Below are 25779 nucleotides of genomic sequence, written 5' to 3'. Positions count from 1 at the left end.
GGTCTGTTTGTTAGAATAAGCAATCTGGAGATGTCACTTTGGGCTTTAGGAAATTTGGCATTTCTCACTACTTTTTTTAGTGGCTGTGTCACTGTATGCTGGAGGAGAAAAGTACTTAGAGAACAGAGTTTAAGTCCTGAACCAAAAAAAACGCAAAATGCAGTGTGATTCAGATCCATGCCAAGAAATATGGGACATTTTGTGAGCCCTTTTGAAAAACAGGGCTTAAAAATTCCTTTCCACTCAAAACGCGAGTCACATCTGCTCGCTCCGAGCTCCACAGCTCTGTGTCGTACCTCACAATTAATTCAAGACACGATGAAATGATAAACAACTCACTGAGTTCCTAAACTATCTATGTTATATAATGCGATGACTCGGGCAAAAGGATTCACACAACGTATACCTATGAGAAACTAGCACACAAAACTGATCAAATATTTACCTTTATTTCTGACTGAGGGGCTGTTTTCTCATATCTTGGGGCTGCGACATCTTGTTTGCCATCACTTACTAAGCTAATAATAATAATGTTCTTCCATGGTTACATTTACATAAAGTTATGTTGTTTTGTACTTTTGACTTCAGTTGTTTTGTCACACCAAGTTGTGATCGAATGTGAGATTTTGTGTCTGCTGGTGAGTTCACTGTACCTCATTGTTGGAGAGCTGGTACCACGGCTGCTTTCCATAGGTGAAGATCTCCCAGAGAACAACTCCTAGACTCCAAACATCACTCTCCGTGGTGAACTTTCTGTACATGATGCTTTCAGGGGGCATCCAGCGGATTGGCAGCATGGTGTGACCTCCAACCTTTGAACACAACACAAAGAGAGTATAAAGTCAGAGTCGTGTACCGTGAGCGTGAGAAAAAATTTAGATTTAGAGAGGTGTTAAACATCATCATCCTCTGACAGACGCTCTATATTAGGTTCTCTTCTTTTCAGAATCAGAAATACTTTATTGATCCCCGGGGGAAATTAAACAAATACATAATGTATTTCATATATGGTTATGGGTAAACAAAATACTTTCAAGAAGATTTGGGGAACATTTTTGGATTTTGTTGAGCAAAGTAATGTGAAATACTGACTAATGAGAGGAACTCTGGGTAATTTACTATTCTTTGTGTGCATGTGGAGTGGTGGTGAGAGATATCTGCATTGGCTTGTGGCGCTGTGTTTCATCTGAAATATGTCCTAAATATGTCCTATCCTATTGAATCAGACCGCTATAAAAGGTCATTTTGTTTGTTTTATGATTCTGTAACACTTCTGTTTTGTTTGTGCTGTTTCATTATCATTAATTCATTTATTTTTGTTTTCTTGTTGCTGTGGTTACTACCACTTGTTTGTCTTTTGCTGCTGTAATATGCCACTTCAACATTTCTTGTTAAAAGAAAAATCAATAAACATATTGTTTGAAGTTCTCTTCTTTTCAGTTCTCCTCTATTCTGCGACATCATGCATTTCGAATGCATGGTCACACGGCTTTTCACATTTATGACAAGGGTTCACTCAGGAATTTCAATACATTTTAAAGTAGCGCTGCAAACATTTCACTCCTCCCAACTACTGCCCAATGTGTTTGTTGAGGTTTGCTGGTACGGCACAGTAGATTGCATCATCTCCGTGACTGTAGCACACTTCTCACTCCTGATCAGTGTATAATGTTATTTCACTGAAGGGTATACTGCTTTATATCCCCTCAAACAAAGAGGGTATGTACATATATGAGCATTGAGCTCACGGGGAAGACACTAATTAATTGGCCACCGATCACAATAAGAGGATAAATGAGAAAAACAAATTGTTTGTGATCAGCCAAACGATCAAAAACAGATGAATAAAAGTTGCTGGATCAGGTAAACAGTCAAATGTTTGCTGGAAAATGTATGAGCCAGTTTGTGTGAGTCAGCAAATTGTTAGCAGCCATCCATTATAAATAAATATCTGATTGAGTATAAACTATTGCAGTATGTGAGTACGTGCGCTGCTCGTGTTCCCATGTGGGTCAAATTGAATTATTCAAAATATTATTTAATTAGACCTTAAAAAATAGCATTGCACAGCTGAGTGAGTTCCAGTGATTCTCAGAAAGCAGAAATCACCAGCTTACCCCACACAAGAACTCACAGGCACTCTGAGAGACATTTGGTCATTTCATTAAGCTCTAATCTGAACGGAGCCTTTGGAGCCTTTTCGATTGTTGTATTCATTTGCTGTTTATTTATTTATTTATTTTTACTGCTCATAAACACCGACTGTTCATTTCTGTTCAGACTCTCACAGACTGTGACGCTGCGCAGGCTTAATCTTTGAGGTTGGAGCGTGAAAAACTTCTCCATGCTTCACCAGTGACAAAAGGTAAGAGAGCCCCTTCAGCACACACTAACATGTAATTACAGTATTATGTTTGGATAGAAGCTATAATGATGTTCATATTCATTTATTAGGCACCCAGCCGTAACAACAAACTGATCCTCCTTTTAAACATGTTAGATTTCCCAGCCAGCTCGAAGTGAAAGTGAATGAAACCCTGATGTTGTTCTCCCCTCTCCCTTTACTCCCCCTCCGAACATGAATCTACAGACCGATCTGCGCTCCATTGCTCCACACAGATAGCACAATCCATTTTCTGAGGTTTATGTCTGTTATTAATGGCTTGGTACCCACACTTGGCCTGTTTCTTTGTTAGTCAGTGGGTTATTTTATGGAGTAATAAAATGTGCACGGTCACATAGATAGCCATCAGGTTTGCTGGTACGCCTGGGGGAAACATATCTGCCTCCATCTCTGCAGCCCTTACTCTTCATAACCAGGCCCTCCTCGCCTTTCTCCCTGTAAATCCGTGTCTTGCTGCTGGTTTTTGTCTGTTTCTTATTTGCATTTCTCTCTCTGTCTCTGTCAAATTCAAATGTGCTTTATTGGCAGGGTCATAATGCCAAAGCAGTGTGTTACAAAGGTGACAATGTAGGAATGATAATATGGAATACAATAAAAAAGACAGCAAATGGTTTTCACATTACATTATATACACTACAACACACTATGCAACACTATTTATACTACAACAAACATGTTTTCTTCATCTTTGGATATCAGAATTATAATGCTCTGTTCTCAAATGTAAATATACTGTCCGAGACCACTCCACAATTCACTTCTCCCTATATCATACAGTAGATACTCCATAGTGACTGTTCTTCAGTTCACTGTAATGTTAGGGTTTTTACCAAGTGAAGATTTGTGCATCACTAAATTAAAATGGGTTGCACCACACAAACTAAACTTCTTATGGAGAGAATAGTTGTTGCTAAATATTTACACCCAGAAACTGGCAGGTTTAACTGTTGCGTAGCTAACTGAATCAACTCATTAAGCTAATGTTAGCTTAACTTGCTAATAAAGTTTAGATTGAAGGGTAAGAAAGCTAGTGGAATATGGTAGACATATCTGACCGGACACACAGAATGCTGTTTAATAAGGAGAAATGGGAAGATTTAGTCTGAATTAAAATAAAATGACAGTAAATGTAGTGCACTATATAGTGAATAATATTAGATTAGTTGTAGTGAAAGTGATTTTGGACACAGCCATTGTTTGTTCTATTCTATAGATAGTTTTCTGACTCTACACTATTTATTCACTGATGTGTCTGAACCTGATCATAGACATTAGTCTTTTTGTTTTATTCATCATGGCTGATCTTTTCCCCTGATGGTCTGAAATATTAATGCTGGGCTCTTGAACTGCTGGGCTTCATTTTTTTAATGTTTGTTAACTGACTGAGCGAGTGTGCTTTGAGACTGAGGGAGAATGAGGAGAGAGGAGAACGGCAGTCTTTTCAAAAAGGCTCTAACAAGGCTGAACTGAAAGAGGAAACAAGAGGAAAGAAAACAAATGAAGGAGCAGGAAGGGAAAGATGAAATCCTCTTGTCATTGGGCAGGAGGGGGCATCGAATATTAAGAAAGTCACGTTTACAGAAGAAAGAGCGAACATTTTTAAGATTCTCAGTGAAGTATAGACGGTGCATCTCTCTCTGTCAGCAGCTCTTTCCCTGTTTTATCTTTGCTGTCAGTACCTTCGTCGTCAGTCTTTGTCTCCTCTGCTCCCCCCTCTCTCTCTCTCTCTCTCTCATCCTCAATCTCTCTCACTCGTTCTCACCTTCCCTCACCGTCTTTAAGCCCGCCTGTCTGTCTCTGTCCCTCTCCCTCTTATAAATATGCATCGTTTCAGCGAGACAGACCGCTGCCTGAGTGTTCCAGGAAAAGCCGAACACAAAAAGGACTAAAAACTAAAGCAGAGGAGGGCTGTGGGATCTCTGTAGTGACCTCCTGGAGGCTGTGGTATCCATGGCAACTGGACTGGTTACAAAGGAAAGCATTATGGGATGTGGTGTAGGAGGGGCTTACGTGACTAACTCCGCCCACTCTTTGTTACACACTACCTTAATTGCCCTCTGTGTTGCTATGGAAACAGAAACTCTTTCCAAGAATGCTGCTGTCTGTGTGTGTGTGTGTGTGTGTGTGTGTGTGTGTGTGTTTTATTTGTTTTCTTTGGAGAAAAGAGCTTGTTCTTCTGCCCGGCCCAGATACAGTAAAGTGGTTGACATGTCAGTTTACACAACATGCTGTTGTTTATTTTAGTGATGCTGCCACAAAAAATTTTTTTTGGACTTTCAAAGCACTTAATTGCCAAGTTAAAAACAATATGAATTCTTCCAGAAGCTGCTGTTAATATTGTGGCAACTTTTTTTCGCACCATTGTCTCATTACTGGTTCAGTATGTTACAATATTTACTAGTATTCAAAGTATTCAAATAACATGGTGGGGTGAAAAATGAATTCGTGTTCATCACTCAAATGTTTTTCTGAAAATTGAAAAATAATTTAAGTCAAAAACATCATCAAAAAAAGACCTTCATCCAGTAAAACCTTCAAAGGCCAACTGCTGTCTTGTTTGAAGATGTGTATCTAGCTGGCTGCATAGCTGTGCATCTACAGCACATAATGAGGGCAGACTAAAAGTTGTGTTAATAAAAGCACATGTGAAATTCATGTTTTAGCTGTGAAGTATTATATTACACAAGCGATATATACAAAAACGAGATGAATTCATGCTTCAACATTTTGTTTTGTTTGTTTTTCTATGGGTTTGTCTCTATGGTACGGCAGGTTTATGTGTTTCTTTATGTCATTTTGATATGTGGTCTTGTTGTCTTGTGGTTTTGCATTTACATAAAAATAATAATAATGGAAAAGGTACAATAAGATTATACATAGAGATGAATAAAGTCGTTAAATTTTAGTTTTTCACAATGTGATAGACTTTAATATGTGTCGACTGTATCATCTTTGTGTTGATGTGTATCTTGTCACACAGACAGCAGTGTTTTGTCTGTCCGCTCGCTCCTGCACAGATAACTGCTCCACTCCAGCCTCTCCAGGTAATCCATTAAGATGCTGTTTGTCTGTGTTGGTTGGGACCCAGAGATGGATTGTAAAAAACAAAAAAAAGACAACAACACGCAAGCCAAATTACTCTGCAGAGATTGTTTAGCTCTGCTTTGTTGCAGAGTGTTTTCCTACAGTCTGTGTCTGCAGCGTAAAACAGTCAGGCTCGAAACATCAAAACCCAAGCAGACATTTCTCTTTCATTCTACACATTTGGGCATGAAATCTGTTTAGGGAGAAAAGGAATAAATGTGCTGTATATTGTGTGTTCACCCTCCCCAACTCTACCCCACCCACTCGCCCACACAAACACACAAAGACTAAAAAAAAAACAGGCTTCATGGAGAGGCTCAAGGTTTGAATCGAGGCATCGTGTCTGTCTTCTTCTGTCAGGTTCATTGTGTAACAGGGGATTCAATGACGTCACCACAGCCCCTTTTAGTCCTACGCCTCTGCTTCTGCTTCCCTACACACGCATAAGCAATGGTGGGAGGGTGGGGGGGCTCCAATTCCTCTATGACTCATCTTTGCTCTTGTCTGACGCAAGAGCATGACTGGGTCCTTACACCACCACCACCACCACCCCCCCACCACACACGCACCATCTCTGTCTCCACTGGATGCTGAAACATGGCTGGATCACTGTGTTTTACCTCCCACCGTGCTGCACCTCTCCTCTGCTTTGCTGTCTGTCTACCTCTCTGTGCTTTTCTGTCACTTCTTGCTGCTTCTCTCTGTCTCTGATACGCTGCTCTGTGGCTGTCTAAAGCTGCAGTATATGTGTTGTTATTGACAATCCTGTAGCACTGTACACAGGCTGCCTCTCCTGCAGACCTCTCCTCTGCCACCTCGGCATGTGTATGTTCCTTTATCGCTCTATTACTGCCTTTTCTCCTTTTGTATATTTATTTGCGTCTTGTTTTCTCCCTCCCTGGCCTCCCACCCCGTTTTTCCTCCGTCTCTCTCCTTCTCCAGCTCTTTCTCTCCTTTCATCTCTTTGCCACCCTCCTGCCTCCGTCTCCCACACTTCCATCTCTCTCCCTCTCCCCCTCTCCTTCTCTAGTACTGCCTCAGCATACTAAACAGAAGTTCTCTGATTACTTTTCTTCCTGAGAAACGTTGGATACAACTCTGAGGCTCACCGCCACTGCCTTCGCCCGTTGCCATGACTACAGCCTCGCCGCTTAGCTTTATGGAGGAGGGGTGAAAGGAAGGAGGAGGAGGAGGAGGAGCAGGAGGAGGAGGAGGAGATGGGGGGGGGGGTTGCTGTGTCGTCACACACAGATAGTACAAAAGAAAGCCACAGAGGAGAAGCCTTAATCTTTTTTACATCTTTAATTTGATGCCATGCACAACTAGTTATTCCAAATTTAATCTCCGCAGTGTTCAGAAAAAGACCAGTGAAAAGAATTTTCCATGCGCTTAGAATACAGATTGATTGTGGCCATGTGGATCTTGTATTTCTGACCTTTTCAACATTGTGGTTTAGCTCTGGGGTCGTGAGAGGTTGTCTTCATGTGGGGAAACTAAGCGAAATGTGATTAACAGTAAAATAACAGCAAACAGGAATTTCTACTCTAGATAAAGTCTCTTTCTAATCATGAGAGAAAGGAAAAATATACCTGGAATTTTCTTATATTGGCATGCTACTGTCATGTGTCTGCATTATAATTTCTATTGAACTATATATATTTTTTAATATACTTGTAATTGTGTATATTAAATGTAAGAAAAGAGAACTAAATCTGGAAAACAGTTTTTCCTATATATTGTACTGAGCTTTTTTTTCCAGACTAATTATTGTAGCGGTTAGGGTTAAATAAAATGTATCAATCAATGCTAATGCTGAATTATAAATCCATCAAATGGCCTACAGATCATAGTTATCTTTAATGTTATAGTTAAAGTTATTGTTTGTCATTGAATGGCTGCTCCTCCTCCTCCTCCTCAGTTCTCTGTCACTGTCACTCACGTCAGTCTGTCACAGTGGACGAGAGAAAGGGCAGGAAAAATGGACAGTCACTCTCAATCAATCAGTACGATTTATTACATTTGGGCCTTTTGGAAAGGTGACAGATTGCTGTACGGACGGAAAGAAAAACACACACACACTCTGAGCTGCCTTTCGTATCTTGACACTCATAGCAGAGCTGCTAAATGTCCCTGCAACACACAAACATACACACCCATTCAGACAACATGGATATTTTTTTTTATAAATGCGGCTGCATTTCCTCTCCCTGTCCTTTTTGCAGAGTAGCCCTTTCTACCCTGGCCGTGAGATGTGTGTGTGTGTGTGTGTGTGTGTGTGTGTGTGTGTGTGTGTGTTACATCCCATTGATCTACACTTCCCGCAGTCTGAATAGATCTGTTGTACTGTTGTATACATGTTTGGTGCTGTAGTCTGCATTATAGAGAATATACAGATTATATCAGACTCAACATGTTTTCATTAAAAAAAACAATCTTATAATGCTGTGGTTTAGACTTTGATTGAGACCAAAAAATATGTTTACTGAATCACAAATTCACTTTATTGAACTTAATTAATAACTTTTTAGAAATGTTTGATGATTTCTCAAAAGGGATCCAATAGATTTTTTGGTGTCTATTTCAATGTCACAAATTAAGCATTTTGAGGCAAAAGATTTTCAAAAAACAGCAGATTCAACTTGTCTTGAAACCTGCCTGCAGGTTAATATTTAATATTTAATTGGCAAAATCTCCAGTAAAGAAAATAGGATGCACACATCACAGAAGTATTGCCTTTCTTATGAAAAATTGTGTACTAAAATAACAATCTGATTTAATGGGTAGTCTTATAAATAAATATTGTTTAATACACTTTATTATTTTACATACATAATATTTCAAAAAGATAGAATGTTGTTACCCTGCCATTCAAAAAACATAACATATTATCAATATGGCTTCGTTTAGGGAGTTTCTGGTTATATTCTTGTAATTTTAATAAATACTTTTCATCAGGTGAGTGTATTAAAGTGTATCATTGCTTGTCATGCAGCTATCTGCTTGGTAGGTCTCTGGTGAACGGCAGATTCCTAAATTTAAGATGAACACCTGCTTAATAAAAGAACAGTGAATAAATTATACTGTAAAAAAAACTTTACAACAACTGGCGTGTCTTGGCCCTCAGTGGCAGAAAATGCTGCAGTGATTATCCAAACGAAACGAAAGCATGCTAATTACCCCCTCTATTTAGTCCATTTAATTATATACAGTTTGGCACACAGCTACATGTATGTTTAATTTCACTGCACTGCACTCAGTTAGTTGACCTACCACACCAAGCTTCTGACTGTAACTCTGCCTGAGTCCGTCAGTCATGCCCATGCAGGGGAGGAGCAGAGAGGGACCCATGCAGCAGGGAGGAGGGAGGCTAAAAGAAGGGCCAGAAAAGATCTCGACACATACACCTACCCTGTAGTAGTCAGTGCTGTAGACGTCTCTGGACATGCCAAAGTCTCCAATCTTTACCAGCAGGTTCTCACCCACCAGGCAGTTCCTGTTAGAAAACAAACACAAACTAAGTACAGCGAAATAACAAACATACATATATATTATTATACCTGACAAAAGTTTCGATGTCGGTGAAGAAATTGCACTTTTATTTTATTTTACTAGAAACATATAATGAATGTAAGTCAAGTATGTTTGAACATTTATAAACATCAAGAGACGGAAAGTTTTCAGTAATTATTTAAGATAGTTACATTTTCAAAATGTATTATTATGGTGCATATTTTTGGAATAGATACGGCATATACAGCTTATGTTGTTTCATTGCATGTGAATCATTCCCTCATCATGGAAATCAATCAACCAGTCAATCTACAGACCACAGATATCTGCTGTTTTATAGAACATCTACTCATGTTGTTTCTACTTTCTCTTTTGACTCTTTCAGCTGCTATTTGCCATATATTGGACTGTATATTTACACAGTCATCAAGCTGGCCACTATGAATGGGACTGTACTGCTTTGTGTTTTCCAAATTACTAAATTTGTCAAGTGTAGTCGAACCACATACAGAAATCTCAAGGACGACCAAAGGAAACATGATTCATCAACAGGTATTTCTATTTCATGTTTCGGGTTCTCACTTTGTCATTATTGGGTACTCCATAAAATGTGTTCCCTGTATAACAGGGGTATTCAACTAAAGTTCAAAGAGGTCCAGTTAGAGAAAATGACCTCAAGCTAAGGTCCGGAACGTCATAATGTCTAACTTGCGTTGTGATTTAGTGTGATATATATTGAAGTAGCCTAGTAGTTGTATCAACGTCTGCATGTAATCAACAACTGAACAACTGTCAAATCAAATAAAGAAAGTACAATTCAAAAACATTTTGACAATATTTATTGTCACTTAACATTGAACTGTACAGATATATAATACTGTCGATGCGTATAATGTTCTCCTCTCATTAAGTAAAAGAAGGGCTGCATTTAAAAATAAAATAGAGAAAATAAATAAAATTGCTTTAGAAAAATTGTGCATCTTGAAATAAAGTGCTTGATTTTAGAAAAACAAAATAAAGTGTAGCAGCAGCTTGAGTTTCCCTTTTTCTTTGTTAACTGTTTCACATCTTGACTTAACAGTCTCTCTCCCTGTGTCGTTCACTCGTCTTATCATCTGTCACTCGCCTCTCACCTCTCTCGTCTGTCTGTATTCAGAGCCGCCAGTTTATCGCCTGGAATGCACAGATTTGATTGGCTGAGTAGCGTCACGTGGGCTGGCGTAACTCGTATGCAATTGGTCTGTGAGAATCTTGAGCCGCTAAACCAGTGCTGTACAGACTAGAAAAGCTACACCGGTTAAAATAGGAGCACCTCGTCAAAATTTAAAATCCCTTATTAATTTCTTGATTATAGGTCTGGGTCCGTATAGGATGGCGCCTGGGTCCGGACTCGGACCGCAGTCCGCCTGTTAGTGACCCATGCTGTATAATGTTCATTAAGATCACACAAATAAGCACAGAGTGTAGTAAGTGACAAACCTGGTGGCCAGGTCGCGGTGCACAAAGTGCTGTGATGCGAGGTAGACCATGCCAGATGCTATCTGCTGGGCGATGTGCAGCATCTGAGACTGGGTCAGCTCCACAGGTCTGGTGGTCTGGCCCTCTGCCATCAGAACTGCATCTGGGCCGTGAGCCCTGTGATGGAACAGGTGGACATTTGTCATGTGAGTCTGGTTATTTTGTGTTTCCTGTGCAGTGTTTCTAGCTGTCAGACTTGTATCAACCACGTCAGAGAGAATTTAGAAGATTAAGCCGGATCTTTTCTATTGATCCGTCTGTTTTCAGGACGACATCTTAGAGAAATGCTAATTTCTCAACATAACAGCTGTCATTTTGATGACATTTTGTATAATAAAGAAAAGAGCCATGCCTGAGGAACTTGTTGAGGTCTCCATGTTTCATGTACTCAAACACCATGATGAGCGGGTCGCTCTCCACACAGACTCCATAGAAAGTGACAATGTGTTCATGTTGAAGGTTGGTCAGCAGCTCAGCCTCACGGTGGAAATCCTTCCTGGCATTTTCACTGGCCTCTTTAAGCGTCTGCACACACACACACACACACACACACACACGCAAGTGACATTTTAATAAACTGACAAATGAAAAACTCACACATTATGCCACGTACACTATTGCCAATTAGTCATATTCACAGTGCACCCAGTCTGCTCCAATTTATTTGGCTGATGTCCACAAAAAAAAAAATGTAAGTGTCTTGCCTTGTAAAGTGAGTTACAGCAACTCGGCACACACACTGTGAAATTACTGGCACAGAGCAAGCAAGGGCTGATACAATGGCATAGCAGGAAAGAAATGAGGGACATTTTATATTAATGTATGCCATTACAAAGTACAACACTGTTTACAGTCATTATATTCCATTATGGCTCCTTTTGAAACTAATTTTTGCCTCCTTTCCATGAATCAGGAAACCTGTCAGAAGGGTTGTGTATCACAAGCAGAGTGAGAGAGAGAGAGAGAGAGAGAGAGTGAGAGAGAGAGAGAGAGAGAGTGAGAGAGAGAGTGAGAGAGAGAGAGTGAGAGAGAGAGAGAGAGAGAGAGAGAGAGAGTGAGAGAGAGAGAGAGAGTGAGAGAGAGAGTGAGAGAGAGAGACAGAGAGAGAGAGAGTGAGAGAGAGAGAGAGAGAGAGCGTTGCAGGAAATGAAAGTGATACGGGTCTCTATTCATTTCACATCAAAAGAAGAAAAATATAGAAAATTCCACTTGTCCTACATGAATAATTGATTGTCTTCCTACAGTATATGACATGGATATACACTCACTTTCTACTTGTGCGTATGTGTGTTTGTTTGTCTGTCTGTGTACCAACATTGCAGACAGAAGCTTCTATTACAAATATAGGTTTAAAGGTCAAGGCGAAGTCACAAAGAAAGCTCAGGAAGAAGGAAACGACCCACAACCTTCCAGCTAGAACGCTGAGACACCAGAAAATGTGAGACGGAATCTAACCCCACCCACTTACATTCAACCAATCATGTCTCACGAATCAAAGGCTTGGTCATGTACATTACAGACTGTAATGTGATATTACATGATGATTATATATTACAGTATGGATACTGTATGAAAGCCTCATGCTGCAATCTCAGTTTGAAATGTGATATCGGACATGTGTGGGAAATCTGGGTTGACTTTCCTCTGATGAGTTACATGAGTCACATGCTGATAGTGATAGCTTATCTTAGTTAGACCTTTGTGTTTCACTTTGTGTGCCTAAATCTTTTGTTTGGTTTCCAAAAAAGCAAGAGAACCCTCTTGATCCAGGATGTGTATGATAATGATTATAAAAACATTGATCCCACTTTTATAAAGGGTTTAAATGTAAATCATTTAGTGATGCTATAAAGGTCAGCTAAAGAACATAAAAAAAAATGTGTTTATCCATTGTATTTTGTAACAAGGCAGTTATAAATGTTGATAAACTGTTAATAAAGTTCTTTGTTCAGAGGATGAGAGGTCAAATAATCGATTGGAGTGGTCTTCTCGACCAACTACAAAGCTAAAAAGACAGAGCGAGTGTCATACTGGAGGAGGGTAAACACCAGCCACATCCTGGCAACCGAGACTTTGTTCTTATGATAGTTTATCTGTAAAGCATTAGTAAATGATTTATTAACTATTAACTCACATATTTGACTTATGAATACTGTACATGTACTGTATGTAGCGTACACTGTGTGCTCCTGGTAAATGGAAATCTGGGATCCAAAATTTGATTAAAGAAAGAATAAAAATCTTTCCTGACAAACACATGTATCGCATCACTGGGCTCAATCAGCTAACTGAAGTGTGCAATGTATCAAATGACCACTGTAACAAATATTCATCACTGTATCGAGCAAATCATATTAAAGTTGAATTCAGGAAAGTTACAACAGAGCCTGCGAGCCAGAAACGTCTACATATGAACTATCACGTTCTGAGTCTCTGAACTCAATGCTGCATTAATTCCCAGGCTAAAAGCCATAATATTGCACTGTTAGTCATCCAGTCTGCGCACATTCAGGTCCCTGGGCAAATAAAAAGCAATCAACAACCTCCAGCTCGAGAATGTAGTGACTCACATTTACATGTGTGAAGGCAACATTATTGAAAGTGCTAGGTGTTTATGATTGATGGCATGCAGGAAGTGTGAGTGTGTATGCACAGGCTCATGTTTATCTGTGTGTGTATCTGCACGTGTTCAAGTGTGTCTGTGATCTATGGCACCTCAGTGTGTACAGTAATACACAGGAACAGTAAAACATGCTCCTGTGTTATGGCTGACTGGCTGATTGATAGTCGACTCTACAACCAGGACCATTAAGCTCTATTAGCGAGTGTAGGTTATTGTAATGTGGTGTACATGTAGCATGCATGACAGAGTGCAACATAAGTACGGCATGTACGTGAGGAACAATGTTCTCATGAGCGAGGGGGTATATTCAAAGGGAAATTACCGCTACACACTTGAAAATACTGTATGTTGAACAGCTCAACATGTTAATGCCCAACAGAGGAGAAACATGCTGAAATGATGATGATTAAATTGCACTGCCAAATCTTGAAGCTGCTTCACGTACGGTACATTAATATATTTCCAATCCAAATGGTGCACAAATTTTAAGCTAACTTCCAGAAAGTCAGCAGAAGAAAATGCAAATCAGTGTGCAACAAGATTTCATAATCAAAGCGTCAGTATCAGTTTTAGAGTCTTCTATAATAAGGCATTTAAATTACTTTAATTAATTTGTGTTCACATTGTCTATGAGAATGGGCATTGCCAAAAGTTAAAGGGTCAGTACACCCAAATCACAGTTTTGGTTTTAGATATGTGACCAAGGAGAGAGCCATGCCTGAGGAACTTTCTTCTTGACTTACCTCTATTTCACGAAACTCAAACATCATTTTTTTTTATTTTAGTTTTCTACGTCTTGAAAAATCTGTCTGGGGAAATCTGCTTCCAGAAACAATGTCTCAGTTATTCAGGATTATCCAGAGACCTCACTGTGAACCGTTATCATTTGAACTACTGTACTTTCTACCAAAGAAATAGCCCCTTTTGGTTTTGTTTTGTGACTTGGGGTGAACCGACCCTTTAAGCAAGGAGAAGCGAAGACAATGTCATCATTTATTTGAAAAATCTTTTTTTTTTCCACCAGCTTTCATCACATCATCTCTTTGTTGATGCAGCAACAAGGAAGAGGAAAAGACAACTGGAGAGAAATGGTGAGTCATGCAAATTGACAAAAAGACGAGGGCGAGATGAGCAGGGAGAGTGTACTATAAGCAGGTGGTACATTAGCTAATTGAAAAAAAGATCTAAAGAACTGAGAGAGTTAAATCAATGAAGCGACTCTAATGATTAAATGATCTACATCACGTCTACAAGGAACCACGCCTATTCTAGTTTGAGAAATACAATTTATTCTTAGTTAAGTGCTGATTATATAATGTTTTACCAGATATGACATGCAGTCAGCAACATCTTGTTCTACAACCAAGAACTCTGCTTCCTGGGATTTTCAGGTGCATATTTTACAGAGTGCTCAGACTGAGCTGAAGCTAAGCTGGCAGCAAACATCAGCGGGCCAGCAAGCGGTTTAGAGCTAAGCTGGAAGGAAAACAGGAGGTGTGGGAAGGGAAAAGAAGGTGGAGGATTTGAGAAGAGGAAAGTAGCAGGATGAAGAACTGCAGGGGAGAGAGAAAAAAAGTACTGCAGGTGAGAGTTAGAGGTGAGGAAGAGAGGAAGAGAGAGAGGAAGTGGGGGGAGGGGGTGTAAAACAGGACAGGAGGAAAGGGGGGGTCTCTCACAGGTCATGTATTGTTAATGACAAGTTCTTCACCAATCAGATCCTGTTTCACCGCAGACCAGGAGAGAGAGCCTCCTTGATGGAGAGATGGATGTGATGGGAGGATGCTCCCTGGGAAACCATTCAATTTGACCCCCGGAAGTCAGCGGTTTGAGTGTAATTCCACCTTCTGCTTAAAGAGAAACTCTTGAGGGGAGCGACTTTCTAACAATAGCAGAGGAAATGGAGATGAGGAGGTGGCGAACGAGGAGACTAAATACTGTACAAACGCATATATGAGGGGGGGTTTCATTTCAAAATGCCATGTATCCATTTCAGGAACACAAGATTATCTGCTGTAAACGGTTCAATATTTCAAATGTATTTCAGGCATTAGATCTGATTGCAAAATATAGTGGAGAAAGCAATAACTTCACCTTCAATAATGACATTAGGGGCTTTATTTTGGTGCCACCAATCATTCTGCAGGGGTTTTCAAAATATCTCATCATGAAACCAGGCTCCTCATGTCTTTAAATACCTTCTTTATAATGCAGACTGGATGGTGTTTTATTTCTTTTTACAAAGACAATCCGTCCTTCTATGTCTGGTCTTTGTTTTATAATAGCTAGAAAAAACAAAGGTTGTGTTTTGTTCAATTAAGCGATTGACACGAATGGTCACAGATGTTTTGTTTCTTCAATCCCCTAAACACTTGGACTGTATAATCTTACATTTTAAAGGACAAAGACTATTAAAACATATTCTGGATCTTGTTATAATGTAGAAAACAATGTCTCTGCCATGTCTGGATTAAAATCAATGAAAATGTCTACAATCACAATTATTCTGACTTTAGGCTGTCCAGGTTTTCACTGGGACTTTTTGAACAGTACAAAAAACAGTTACACAGAATACTTTCTCTACTTTTGAAATGTGTTTCTCAGGAGGCTGCGGTAAAAAATGTGAAAATGAAGACCATTAGATTACCTTGACAGCCACCAGTATCTTCTCCTGGTCAGGTGAGAGGTTGTAACACTCAGCCAGAAAGACTTTCCCGAAGGCTCCCTCTCCCAGCTCTCTCTTCAGCACGATGTTGTGTCTCTTAATATGCTGGACGACTGTTGAAAGGAGGAAAGAGTAATCCACTTTAATCGCCACCATGATGGTTTAGAAACAGTACTTATGTTAGTTCATATGAGCTGAGATGTTGTAATATTATGACAAATAAACTGTACATAATCTCAATTATTCATCAATCAGTTCAATTCATGTATTTGCCTCTTTGTCTGTACTGTCTTTAGCACAGTACATAAGCAAATTCACTGTTTTGTCGTATACTAATTTAACCGCCGTGTAAATATAAAACAAACGTGTCTCTCTGTCTGTTTCATGTACGTCATCTTTCTCTGCCTTCTGTTGGATCATAGTTGACAAACCTGCTTTCTGTTGCTAAGTAACTCGTGATTCCATGCCAGCTGGATTTTTTTAGAAAATTTGGCATCTCACCATAATGATGATACAAGGTTTTATTCTACAGAATGGTGCCCTCACGATTACCTTGCTAAGCCCCGTCTTTTTGACTGCGGGCCAGATGTGCGACTGTCTGCATGCAAGGAAACACGTATTATCCTATAATACATGCACTTGGGTACTTCTTGAACACACACACACACACACACACACACACACAAATACAGAGAGAGGACACCAAGAGCTGAGATTTATCTGTGATGTGATTAAGAGGCGCATTTGAAGAAAAGCTGTCCACTCAGAATATCACATTAAAGCCCAGCTAGACTCTCAGAAGATGCATCGATCTACACTGTAAGCTATTGAGGTCCACCATAACCCAATATTGTACAGACTGAGAGAGAGACACACACACAGAGAGAGAGAGAGAGAGAGAGAGAGAGAGAGAGAGAGAAGAAACACTGCTGGTCTACATCAGATATTCAAAAGCATCTAATTCTCAGTGTAAGATTGTAGTGGAAAACACACCCACCATGTGTGCCTCTGTAGGCTTTGCACACCTTCAGTATACATGTATAAGTATAAGCGTCAACCCTGTCTCCTAGAAATGATGTCGACTAACTTGTTTGCCAAATACATTTTGGGATAAAATGATTTATGTTCCGTGGAAGCAAATGTTTTTGTTCCACACAGAAGTCATACAGAGGTGGTCGTGGTGGATGGTGAGTGTGTGAGAGCGAGGCTTTGATACTGGAGATCGGAGTTTGCATCCGTGTGTCTCGTGGTCAGGTTTAGGCGACAAAAGCACTTTGGTCACAGTTAGGGAAATATTGTAGTTTGGGTTAAATATTGATAAACTAAACAAGTCTGTCAATTTCTCATTCTTCAAGTCACAGATGACTTTTTTTACCTAAACATCCAGCTTTACTGTAGTTGTAGTTGTAGTTGTAGTAGGAAAACAAATGAAATACGTTGTCACTAAATAATTTGCAGATATGTATGAACATTTTAAGATTTGGCAACCACATTCGTTAAAACGCTGGACACGTTAAAAATCATTCAAGTGTTATGTTTCTTTTTGCTGCAAAGGATCCCTATATGAACACAATGTTTAAAGGAGACAGGGTTGAGTATGTGGAAATGTCTTTGTGGCTAAAAGTTTTTATATATATTATCTATTCATCATGACATGATTGTCTTCAGTTCAAAAACAACAGTAGCAGTTCACAGATCTCAGTGTACCCACAATTCCCCGTGCAGCAGCAGCAGCACACATTAAACCAACATCCCCACAAGACTCTACCCACCATTTAACCAGCTAATAACCTCACCGCACCATTTCCTACTGTGGTTGTGTAATAAGCATTCACCCATGAAAACCCCTCGCACCACTTCTCCTTAATTAACACCCTCAAATAGCAAATAAATTGATGTGCGCAGACCAACCCTTCCCTTTTTTTCTCTTGGCAGGAAGATTTGGTGTTTTTCTTTCAGCCTTTCCTGCCGTTTCTTAAAATGTGTCTTTATCGTTAGATTTATAAAGTGTCTTTGCAACTAATTTTGCATTCATATATTCAAGAATTTTTCATAATTGCTGAGGCAATGGCAATCAAGAACTTTCAAAATTAAGTTATTTTATTTTTTATGGCCTTATATCACTCATGAATTCTGCTTTCCAGCTGTCTGCCTTTGTCAATTTTACACTCCTTCTTCCACCCTGCTTTCATTATTAAACTGTATGTGCAGTGCTACACATCACCCCTCTTCTCCTCAATCAGTATCCTTAATTAAGATCTACAGAAATATTATTCCCCATTTACAAAACTTTACGCTCTTATTCTCTGATGTTTTTCTTAATTAGTACCCGTTTTCCACGCTTATCGTATTCGCTCAATTTCCCTCATTTAGCATCGCTCCATCCAGTCTCATTATCTTACTCTCTCTCCATTATTTATTTCTCTCTATTGCCATTCCCCTCAGCTGCTAAAGCTATCACTTTTTAATCAACATCCTCTAAACATTAATATCACGGCACATGTTCTTCCCCATTCTGATGTCTTTTTCCATCACTTGTTTATGACAGTGCTTACAACAATAACATCAAGAGGAATAATATTTCCCATCAACCACCTCATCTCCCAGCTTTTTCCATCTGTCCTTTTCCTCCGTCCTCCGATCTCTCCACACCTCCCTATAAAGCCGCCTCTCACACCTTTCCTCTTTAATCAGCTTCTTATTAACAACCAAAGAATTGAACGTCTCAGGACATAATTATTCTCTGTTTGCCATCTGCCCCTTCTTCCGTTCCTCCATCTCTCATCTGCCCAAAATCTTTCCATGACCCTGGATGCTGACGTAAAACAGCTTGGAAATTGTGTGTTTGGTAGTTTGAACCAAGGAATGTGACAGGTCACAGTCACAATCATGTTTGACAGATGCTCTGAAAACAGGACCAACTGAGACCTTTTTCTCCATCAAATTCCTCATGCCATTAATGTCATGACTCTAATTTTTCCACAACACCTCCTTCCAGTCAGCCACTGCTCCAAACTATATGCCCTCTTATCAGGAGGTGTGGCTAATTGTGACCTAAATTTTCATAAGCTTAGCGTGTATGGGTGTGTCTGTGTAAATGGGTGTTTTCAAACACTGTACGCACGTGTTGACTTGATGAATAATATTTTCCAGAATAATGTTAATCCTCATTCCCTAGATACAACAAAATACAAAACCCCAAAAGATCTGCTGGTATGGGAACTGTGGTTAAATTGAGAGATACTGCATATAAAGCCAGGAGGAAGGTGTAACATAACAAAGGCGAAGAAAGAAAAATCTCTTTTAGCACTTATTTCAAAACACCTAGAATTCTTCAGTTCTACAATGAAAAACATATACATAGTTTGACATTTTGGGAACTATAAGTACCATCTAGTTAGATGAAAGGATCGATATCACTCCCATGTCTGTACTGTACATTTGTAGCTGGAGCTTAGCTTAGCTACAACAGTAGTTACCACCTATGCATAGGTCCATGGGTGGTTTACTGTAACTCTTTAATAATGCACGTGACACTTTTCCAGCAATGCTAACTCCTCTGTTGTGTAATTGTTAATGAGGTGTTCACCTCAGAGGCAAGCTTTGTAACACAGCTAACAGTTCCCGTAATTACACACGGATCCATCATCTCTGCAGAGTAATTGTTGATTTATTGCTGCCAGGAAGAAGCCTGTGCCATCTTTTAAGTAGAAACGTGTACTCGTCACTGATTCCTGTATTCAACATTACAGGCCACAAGCTAGTTAAGGCCACAGTTTAAAAAGAGTTCAGTTCTTGGCATGTAACCTGGTGCCACTTTGCCAAACTGTCTCCATCAAAGGCTGTTGTACGGCTCTGAAAAGGCAAAGTGCCAAATAATCGGTCAGATACTTTCAGTATTTATGCTGCCTGTCTAGGAGTCAAAGACGCACACAGAGTAATAGTTGTAATGGCTGTAATATATTAAAAACACACACGCAGGCTCGTACACATGCACAGCAGTGCGCATTGACTTTCATTGATTCTCAGCACTTTCATTCTTGTCTTTAGGCTGTAAATCCCAGTCTATCTTTTAGTTATATCGCACGCTGAAGAGGTCAACCCCCAATCCCCCATCATTATACCTCCTCAACCTTGTCCTCAACAGAAAGAGCCTGATGGTGCGCGCACACACACACACACACACACACACGCCATTCCATGATTTACTGCAACACAAGGCCGAAGCCTGGAGAAGCTTTTATTACTTGCCAATAATCATAATGTCATGTTGATGGACCGGGTCAATATCCTGGTGTACTCTCTGTCTGTCTATGTGACTGTTGTTCTCTCTCTGTCCCCTTCTGTCCTCCTCATGTTTCTCTTTTCATCTATTTCTGTTTGTCTCTTTCTCCTTCCCACTTTCTATGCCCTTCTGTCGCTTGCTTTGTTGAATATGTGCTGCATACATGTCGTAAAATGAATCAGGGAAGGTCACCCTCAGAAAAAAATAACTCTACCTGTAGTGGCTCACAGACTCTTGTATGTTTTGCTACCTTTCGGCTCTGGTAATGTGTGTGTATGAGTCACACATGGATGTCTCGGATTTATGAATGGATTTGTGACTAACATATGCTGGGGCACACACACACACACACACACACACACACACACTTGCATATAAATGGACTTTCTATTTCCCTCTTCTCGCTCAGAATTGACAGCTTATCATCAGCAGCTCCAAGGTCATGGCCATGACAGCGGAAAAGATGTTTCCATGGTAACCTCCGTGTATCACACAAGCACAGCTGAACTTAAATACTGAGTATAGCTCATAATGGACTGAAAAACTTTTCTAACATTTGGGTACACATTAAAGATGGCTGAGATTTTCACTCACACGTGTCAGTTTTGAGCAGGCTGTTTGTGCTCCTGAAGTACTGAGGGTTTTCTATCACTGGGATCTTGGTCATGCCGATGATGACCGCGTCAGGGCCCATCTCGGAGGAGGAAGGAGTGTTGCTGCCGTTGGAAACGTGGTGAAGAGGAGAGGCCGAGTCATCGTCGTTGCTGATCACTGAAGAGGGTCCTGAGAAAGAGAGAGAGAGAGAGAGAGAGAGAGAGAGAGAGATGGGGGGATGAGTTCATTTGGTTCATCTCAAGAAATCTCTCAAGAGTCTTGCGAGCGAGATGGAAAAACATTTCAGCACCGATGCCAGCAATGTTAATAGTATGAGGACACAAGAGAATTAATTAAGTTGTTAAGCTGTTATTAGCGGAGACTGAAGAGATGAGATAAAGTGGGGAGGTTAAGATGTTATTATTGATCACAATAGACATCTAAGAGACGGAGAGAGAGAGAGACGTCAGCTATATTTCATGACATTAGTTCTTTGGTCACTGTCAGAGTCACAGGATAGAAATGAGAAATCTCAACTCAGTCAACTTGTTCTGCAGCTTTTGCAAGTTATTATCATTTTTTTGTCCTGAGCAGTAGGGCTCACCTTCCCTGAGTGTAAGCTAATGAAATGGCAAAGAGATGCTCCAAATGTAATCATAGAACTAGAGTTATATTTGTTAATACCATTTTATTGACACAGGCTTCACTGTTAAATAGGGCACTAAAGAGTTAAGGGATGAGTATGCTTAGAGCAAAGTGCTTGCCCCCCCCCTATATTATAATATGTGTGGGAATTTTTGTAACTTCCTGAAAGTGACAATCCGACAAGCACATCCATATTTTTGCCTTTATTTAATAGTGACAGATTGGAGAAAGACAGGAAATGCGGGAGAGAGAGAAGTAAGGATGCAGTAAGGACTCAGCCTATATGGTACACGCTCTACCCAGTGGGCGCCCCCGACAAGCACATCCACTTAACACAGCAATTGGCCAGGTGTGTCTTCACACAGCAACTTCCTTCTATCTTTTGTAAAATGACTGCAATACCACTCGCCTCTGAGAAAAGATTGCACGAAAGTGTAGGCCATTATCCCCATTTGAACGATTAAAGCCTGATGACTACACCTCCTACCACGACAGTGACATGAGCAAGTAGTCACGTCAGGACTGACATGCCACGCCCCCGCTATCCCTCTAGCAAAACTAGGGGGAGGTAGAGAGATAAGAGAAAAGACTATAGGCAGCAGCTCCCATAGTGTTGACTTGGGTCATCTTGTTTGGATGAGCACAAATTTGCAAATTTCCGTGAGTGGAAAATGAGCCTGTAAGAGTCCCATTAGAAGGCCAAGTCTGTAGCACTAGGTACTTTGTCACTGTGGTTGTTTTCATGTTTGACTGCTGGGTTATTTTTTAGGTCAGGCTCTGCAGCATTTAATGATGAAGTCAAGGAAAGAGAGAGATGAAAGTGTATTTCTACAAAGCTGAAGGGTAACCGAGGGAATTAATGTATGCCTTCAAAAAGACAAATGCCAGTAATCTAGGAACCTGGTGGAGTAAAAACCAAGAAGTAGGAAATCCACATTCGGTGCTCTCAGTTGTTATACCGCTATTATGTGGTGAAAATATCTCCGGAGAATCCGAAGATTTTTATATATCAAAACTCAGAATACTGTCACTCTCTCAGTCCAAGATAGAAAACTCTGGATATTAAAATGCATGTACAACAGACATTTTTGAAATCAAACATGCAGTAACAGCATGAAGCAAGACACTGCCAACAGACAAGAGGTGGGATGAGTCATGAGTCAGCCACTGAGCCCAAACCTTTTATAGAAAAATGGTTTGTTTTGGCAACAGAATGGAGGTGTTATTAGTTTCTAATTAAGACAGTGAAAACAGTGCATGAAGCTGATTCCACGTTCGCAAGTTTGTCAGTCGCAGCACACCTTCATGACACTGCTGCTAATTTTCTTGTCTTTAGGTTGAGTGCCAAAGCAAACAATATCAGCTTTTCTCCTCGCACAGACTGTATCACTAAATAGCAGCTACATTTGCAAGTGCATACAGGCACACATCGATGCCCACTCCCTCTCATGTAGGAATACATATACACACATTCACACAGAAATAAATATAGCTACTAAACACTTTACAACATAACTGTGTGGGTTTTCATCACCTTTAACCCCAAATTGTAACCTCCCCTCTACTTCATACTCACAACCTTAAAGGGGACCTATTATGCTCATTTCCAGCTCTATATCTTTATTCTTTGACTCCACTAGAGTAGCTTTGCATGATTCACAGTTCAAAAAAGTACTTATTTATCTTATACTGGCTCTTCATACAACAACACAGAAAACAACTTTGTGTTTGTGCATGTAAGAGTAAGAGTGCATGTGGATGTGCTTCTGCTCTGAGAGCAAACAAGCTCACAAGGTTACAAAGATGGGAAAAACTTGCCAAAGTGGTGACATTTTAACAGTCCCAAAGGGCCGGAGTTAAAAAGGATGCAGGCTCACGACTCCTGTGACTTTTTCACTGCCTTTATTTCTTGTTTTTTCTCAATTATCAATTTATGTATTTGTGTAGGTCTGTCATCATGATGTCATCTGACATTACTCTCAGCAGATGATAAAATCATAGGAGAAAGAGCTTCAAATGCTAATGTGACTTAATGATAACCGGTAATGCTTGTAAATTATCTCAATCACTCGGGTACATGGAGGGATAGCAAATTACTGCTTTTCAGTGCATTGTCCTACAAGTACTGTAATAAAAGCTTGTGAGTGATTGTCTATTTCGTGCTTCAAACAAATCTTATTTATGCATTCTTCTGTGATTAAGGGGTGTGAACGAGAAAACGTGTGTGTGTGCATATGTGTGTGATTGTGCATGAGGCTCTCTTAAAGAGCATAATTGGATGCTTCCATCTAGTCTTGGTCTTTCATCAGCTCTTCACCGTGTGTCAGTTGAAGAAAAATAACACCAGAGACAAGTTAGAGCACGGGTTTAGACTGGGAAGCGTTATTCAGAGTTATACACATACACACACACACATCCAGGGAGCGAACACAAAGCATAGACCTCTAGACCTCTTCAAGACACGAGCATAAGCCTGCAAACATTGTATTATGAGTTGAGATTGATTTCCCATGAGCACAAAATACAGTAGATGTATTCCCTCTCATGTGGTCGGTTCTGCTGAATTATAACACTGGTTGACATCGTTCATTTCCTCTGTCCCTGGCCTCATATCAGGCTCTAGTGCTGCTGACAGGGCTTGATTGAGAGGGAGAAACTGAGAGAGTTTGTTTGTATGTGAGGATGTGTGTGTGTGTATGTGTGTGTAAACCAGCTGGTATGTGTGTATGTGTGTGTGTGTGTGTGTGTGTGTGTGTGCTGGTGACTCATGTGAGGATTGAAAAGGCCTTGAGAGAGAAAAGGAATGAGAGCGAGAGCACAATAGTTTGTTTTTTGTGTGCGGAGATGTGCGCGCTCTTACGTGGTGTAAATTTGTGTGTGTGTGTGTGCGTGTTTGTGCATTTGTGTGTTGGGCTGTAATGTATTCCAGTATCTCTCTGTGTTCAGGATAAGACTTGTATGCTAATGGTTCATTTTCAAAAATGGACCCTAAAGAGTGATGATGGGGGGGGGTGAAAGATGAATACCAAACAAGTTCTGGGGTGAATAAAAAAATATTCTAAAACTGTTTGCTTTGGACCAAATGCATTTTATTTATAAATGCTGTGCAATTTTATGATATAACTCACTTAACAAATAATTGCTGCCTCACGAAAATCATGTCAGCCCCTCTTCAAAATGTAAAACCTTGGTAGTAGCAGTAGTAGCAGTATGTGGATCTTTTTGTTTGCCTTGTAATATGTAATATAATGTACTTCCTTATTTATTTATGTTGTGTAATTAAGGGAAAAGTAAAGCAATACAAATTTGGTTTGTTTTAAGCTTTGTGATAATGAAGTTTTCTTTAATTTCCTAGATAATATTCAAGACATTTCAATAATTGTTTTAAGCCTAAAATGAAGATAAATTCAGGATTTTGTCAACCCATAAAGGTAAATTTAATCCACGAGTTTCTCTGAAAACGTATAAATCACTTGATATAGAGATAATTGTTTTGCCAAAATGTGAAAAGAGAACAAAATACTTGTTTCATATTGAAAATACACAGAAGATTATTATAGTCAGAGACACATTGACCGGAGCTGTTTTGTTAAGCCACTCAAAACAAAAGTACAAAGTATAGCTTTGAACAGAACTTATTGTTACCATCAGTTAGATAGTTAGTTCAATAAGAGACAGCTGCTACTATTCCTAAATGCTGTGAGAGTAGTACATTTAATTTGTTTTCTTATATGAAGGAAGCTTTTTGTTTCCCCTCAAATTGAGATGTAAACAGTATCAGCATTACTAAATGGGAGGCAGCCATTTTGCAGTGTTACAGCTGACAATCCTACACAACGTGTTGTTCAAAGAGGACATGGTTTCCAAATTTCTCTCACCAGAGAAATTCTTCATTTAAGAAATGTTACTTAGATGTTAGTTTTTGGCTGTTCAAGTTGTCTTAACTACTTGCTTTGTTTACCACTCTGAGTTTATCTCAACGTAACAAAGGGAAGAAACAAACATGACGCACATGAGAGCGCAGGTTATTGTCTGTCAGCATGTGTGTGTGTTTGTGTTGGGAGGGGCTGAAGATCATTAACACAGAGAGGTCTCAGGGTCAGATCGTTATAAATACCATTAAGCTGAGGGGCAACAAGAGCCTGCTTGCATGTGTGTGTGTGTGTATGAGAAAGAGAGGTGGTGGAGGGTCCACAGGGATTGACTTGGTAAAAAGAGGGGATGAAAAGATGCAGAGCTGAGAGGTGGAGGGGGGAAGAGAGAGATGGACAGGAGAGGTGAAGGTATAAGTGGGGTCAGGTCACGACCCAACACTGTTAATAGACATGGAACCGATGTTTAAACTGGTGGAGACTGGAGCTCGTTGCAGTCTGGTGGAGAGAAGCCCTGGTCAACAGTCAATAAAACTCTTTTGCCTTGCTTTCATAGAGGTGGGTGGCAGGAGGATGAGCATT

At 39.9% G+C, this 25779-nt stretch overlaps 1 protein-coding gene across 1 annotated transcript in view; it reads right to left on the bottom strand.

Moving 5' to 3' along the window:
* Window positions 1-25779, bottom strand: part of ntrk2a (neurotrophic tyrosine kinase, receptor, type 2a) — a 73945-nt gene that overhangs the window by 1993 nt on the left and 46173 nt on the right. Inside the window, exons 13-18 of the mRNA XM_070903932.1 lie at window positions 20681-20869; window positions 15784-15914; window positions 10869-11041; window positions 10478-10633; window positions 8897-8981; window positions 654-812 (exon numbers count right to left, since the gene is read on the bottom strand). Of these exons, the coding sequence (XP_070760033.1) occupies window positions 654-812; window positions 8897-8981; window positions 10478-10633; window positions 10869-11041; window positions 15784-15914; window positions 20681-20869 (893 nt within the window). The remainder of the gene's footprint in view (window positions 1-653; window positions 813-8896; window positions 8982-10477; window positions 10634-10868; window positions 11042-15783; window positions 15915-20680; window positions 20870-25779) is intronic.

Source organism: Enoplosus armatus, chromosome 4, assembly GCF_043641665.1.
Source record: "Enoplosus armatus isolate fEnoArm2 chromosome 4, fEnoArm2.hap1, whole genome shotgun sequence".
Classification (NCBI taxonomy): Eukaryota; Metazoa; Chordata; class Actinopteri; order Centrarchiformes; family Enoplosidae; genus Enoplosus; species Enoplosus armatus.
The sequence above is the reverse complement of the archived record's forward strand: the minus strand, read 5'-3'. Positions and strand labels throughout refer to the sequence as shown.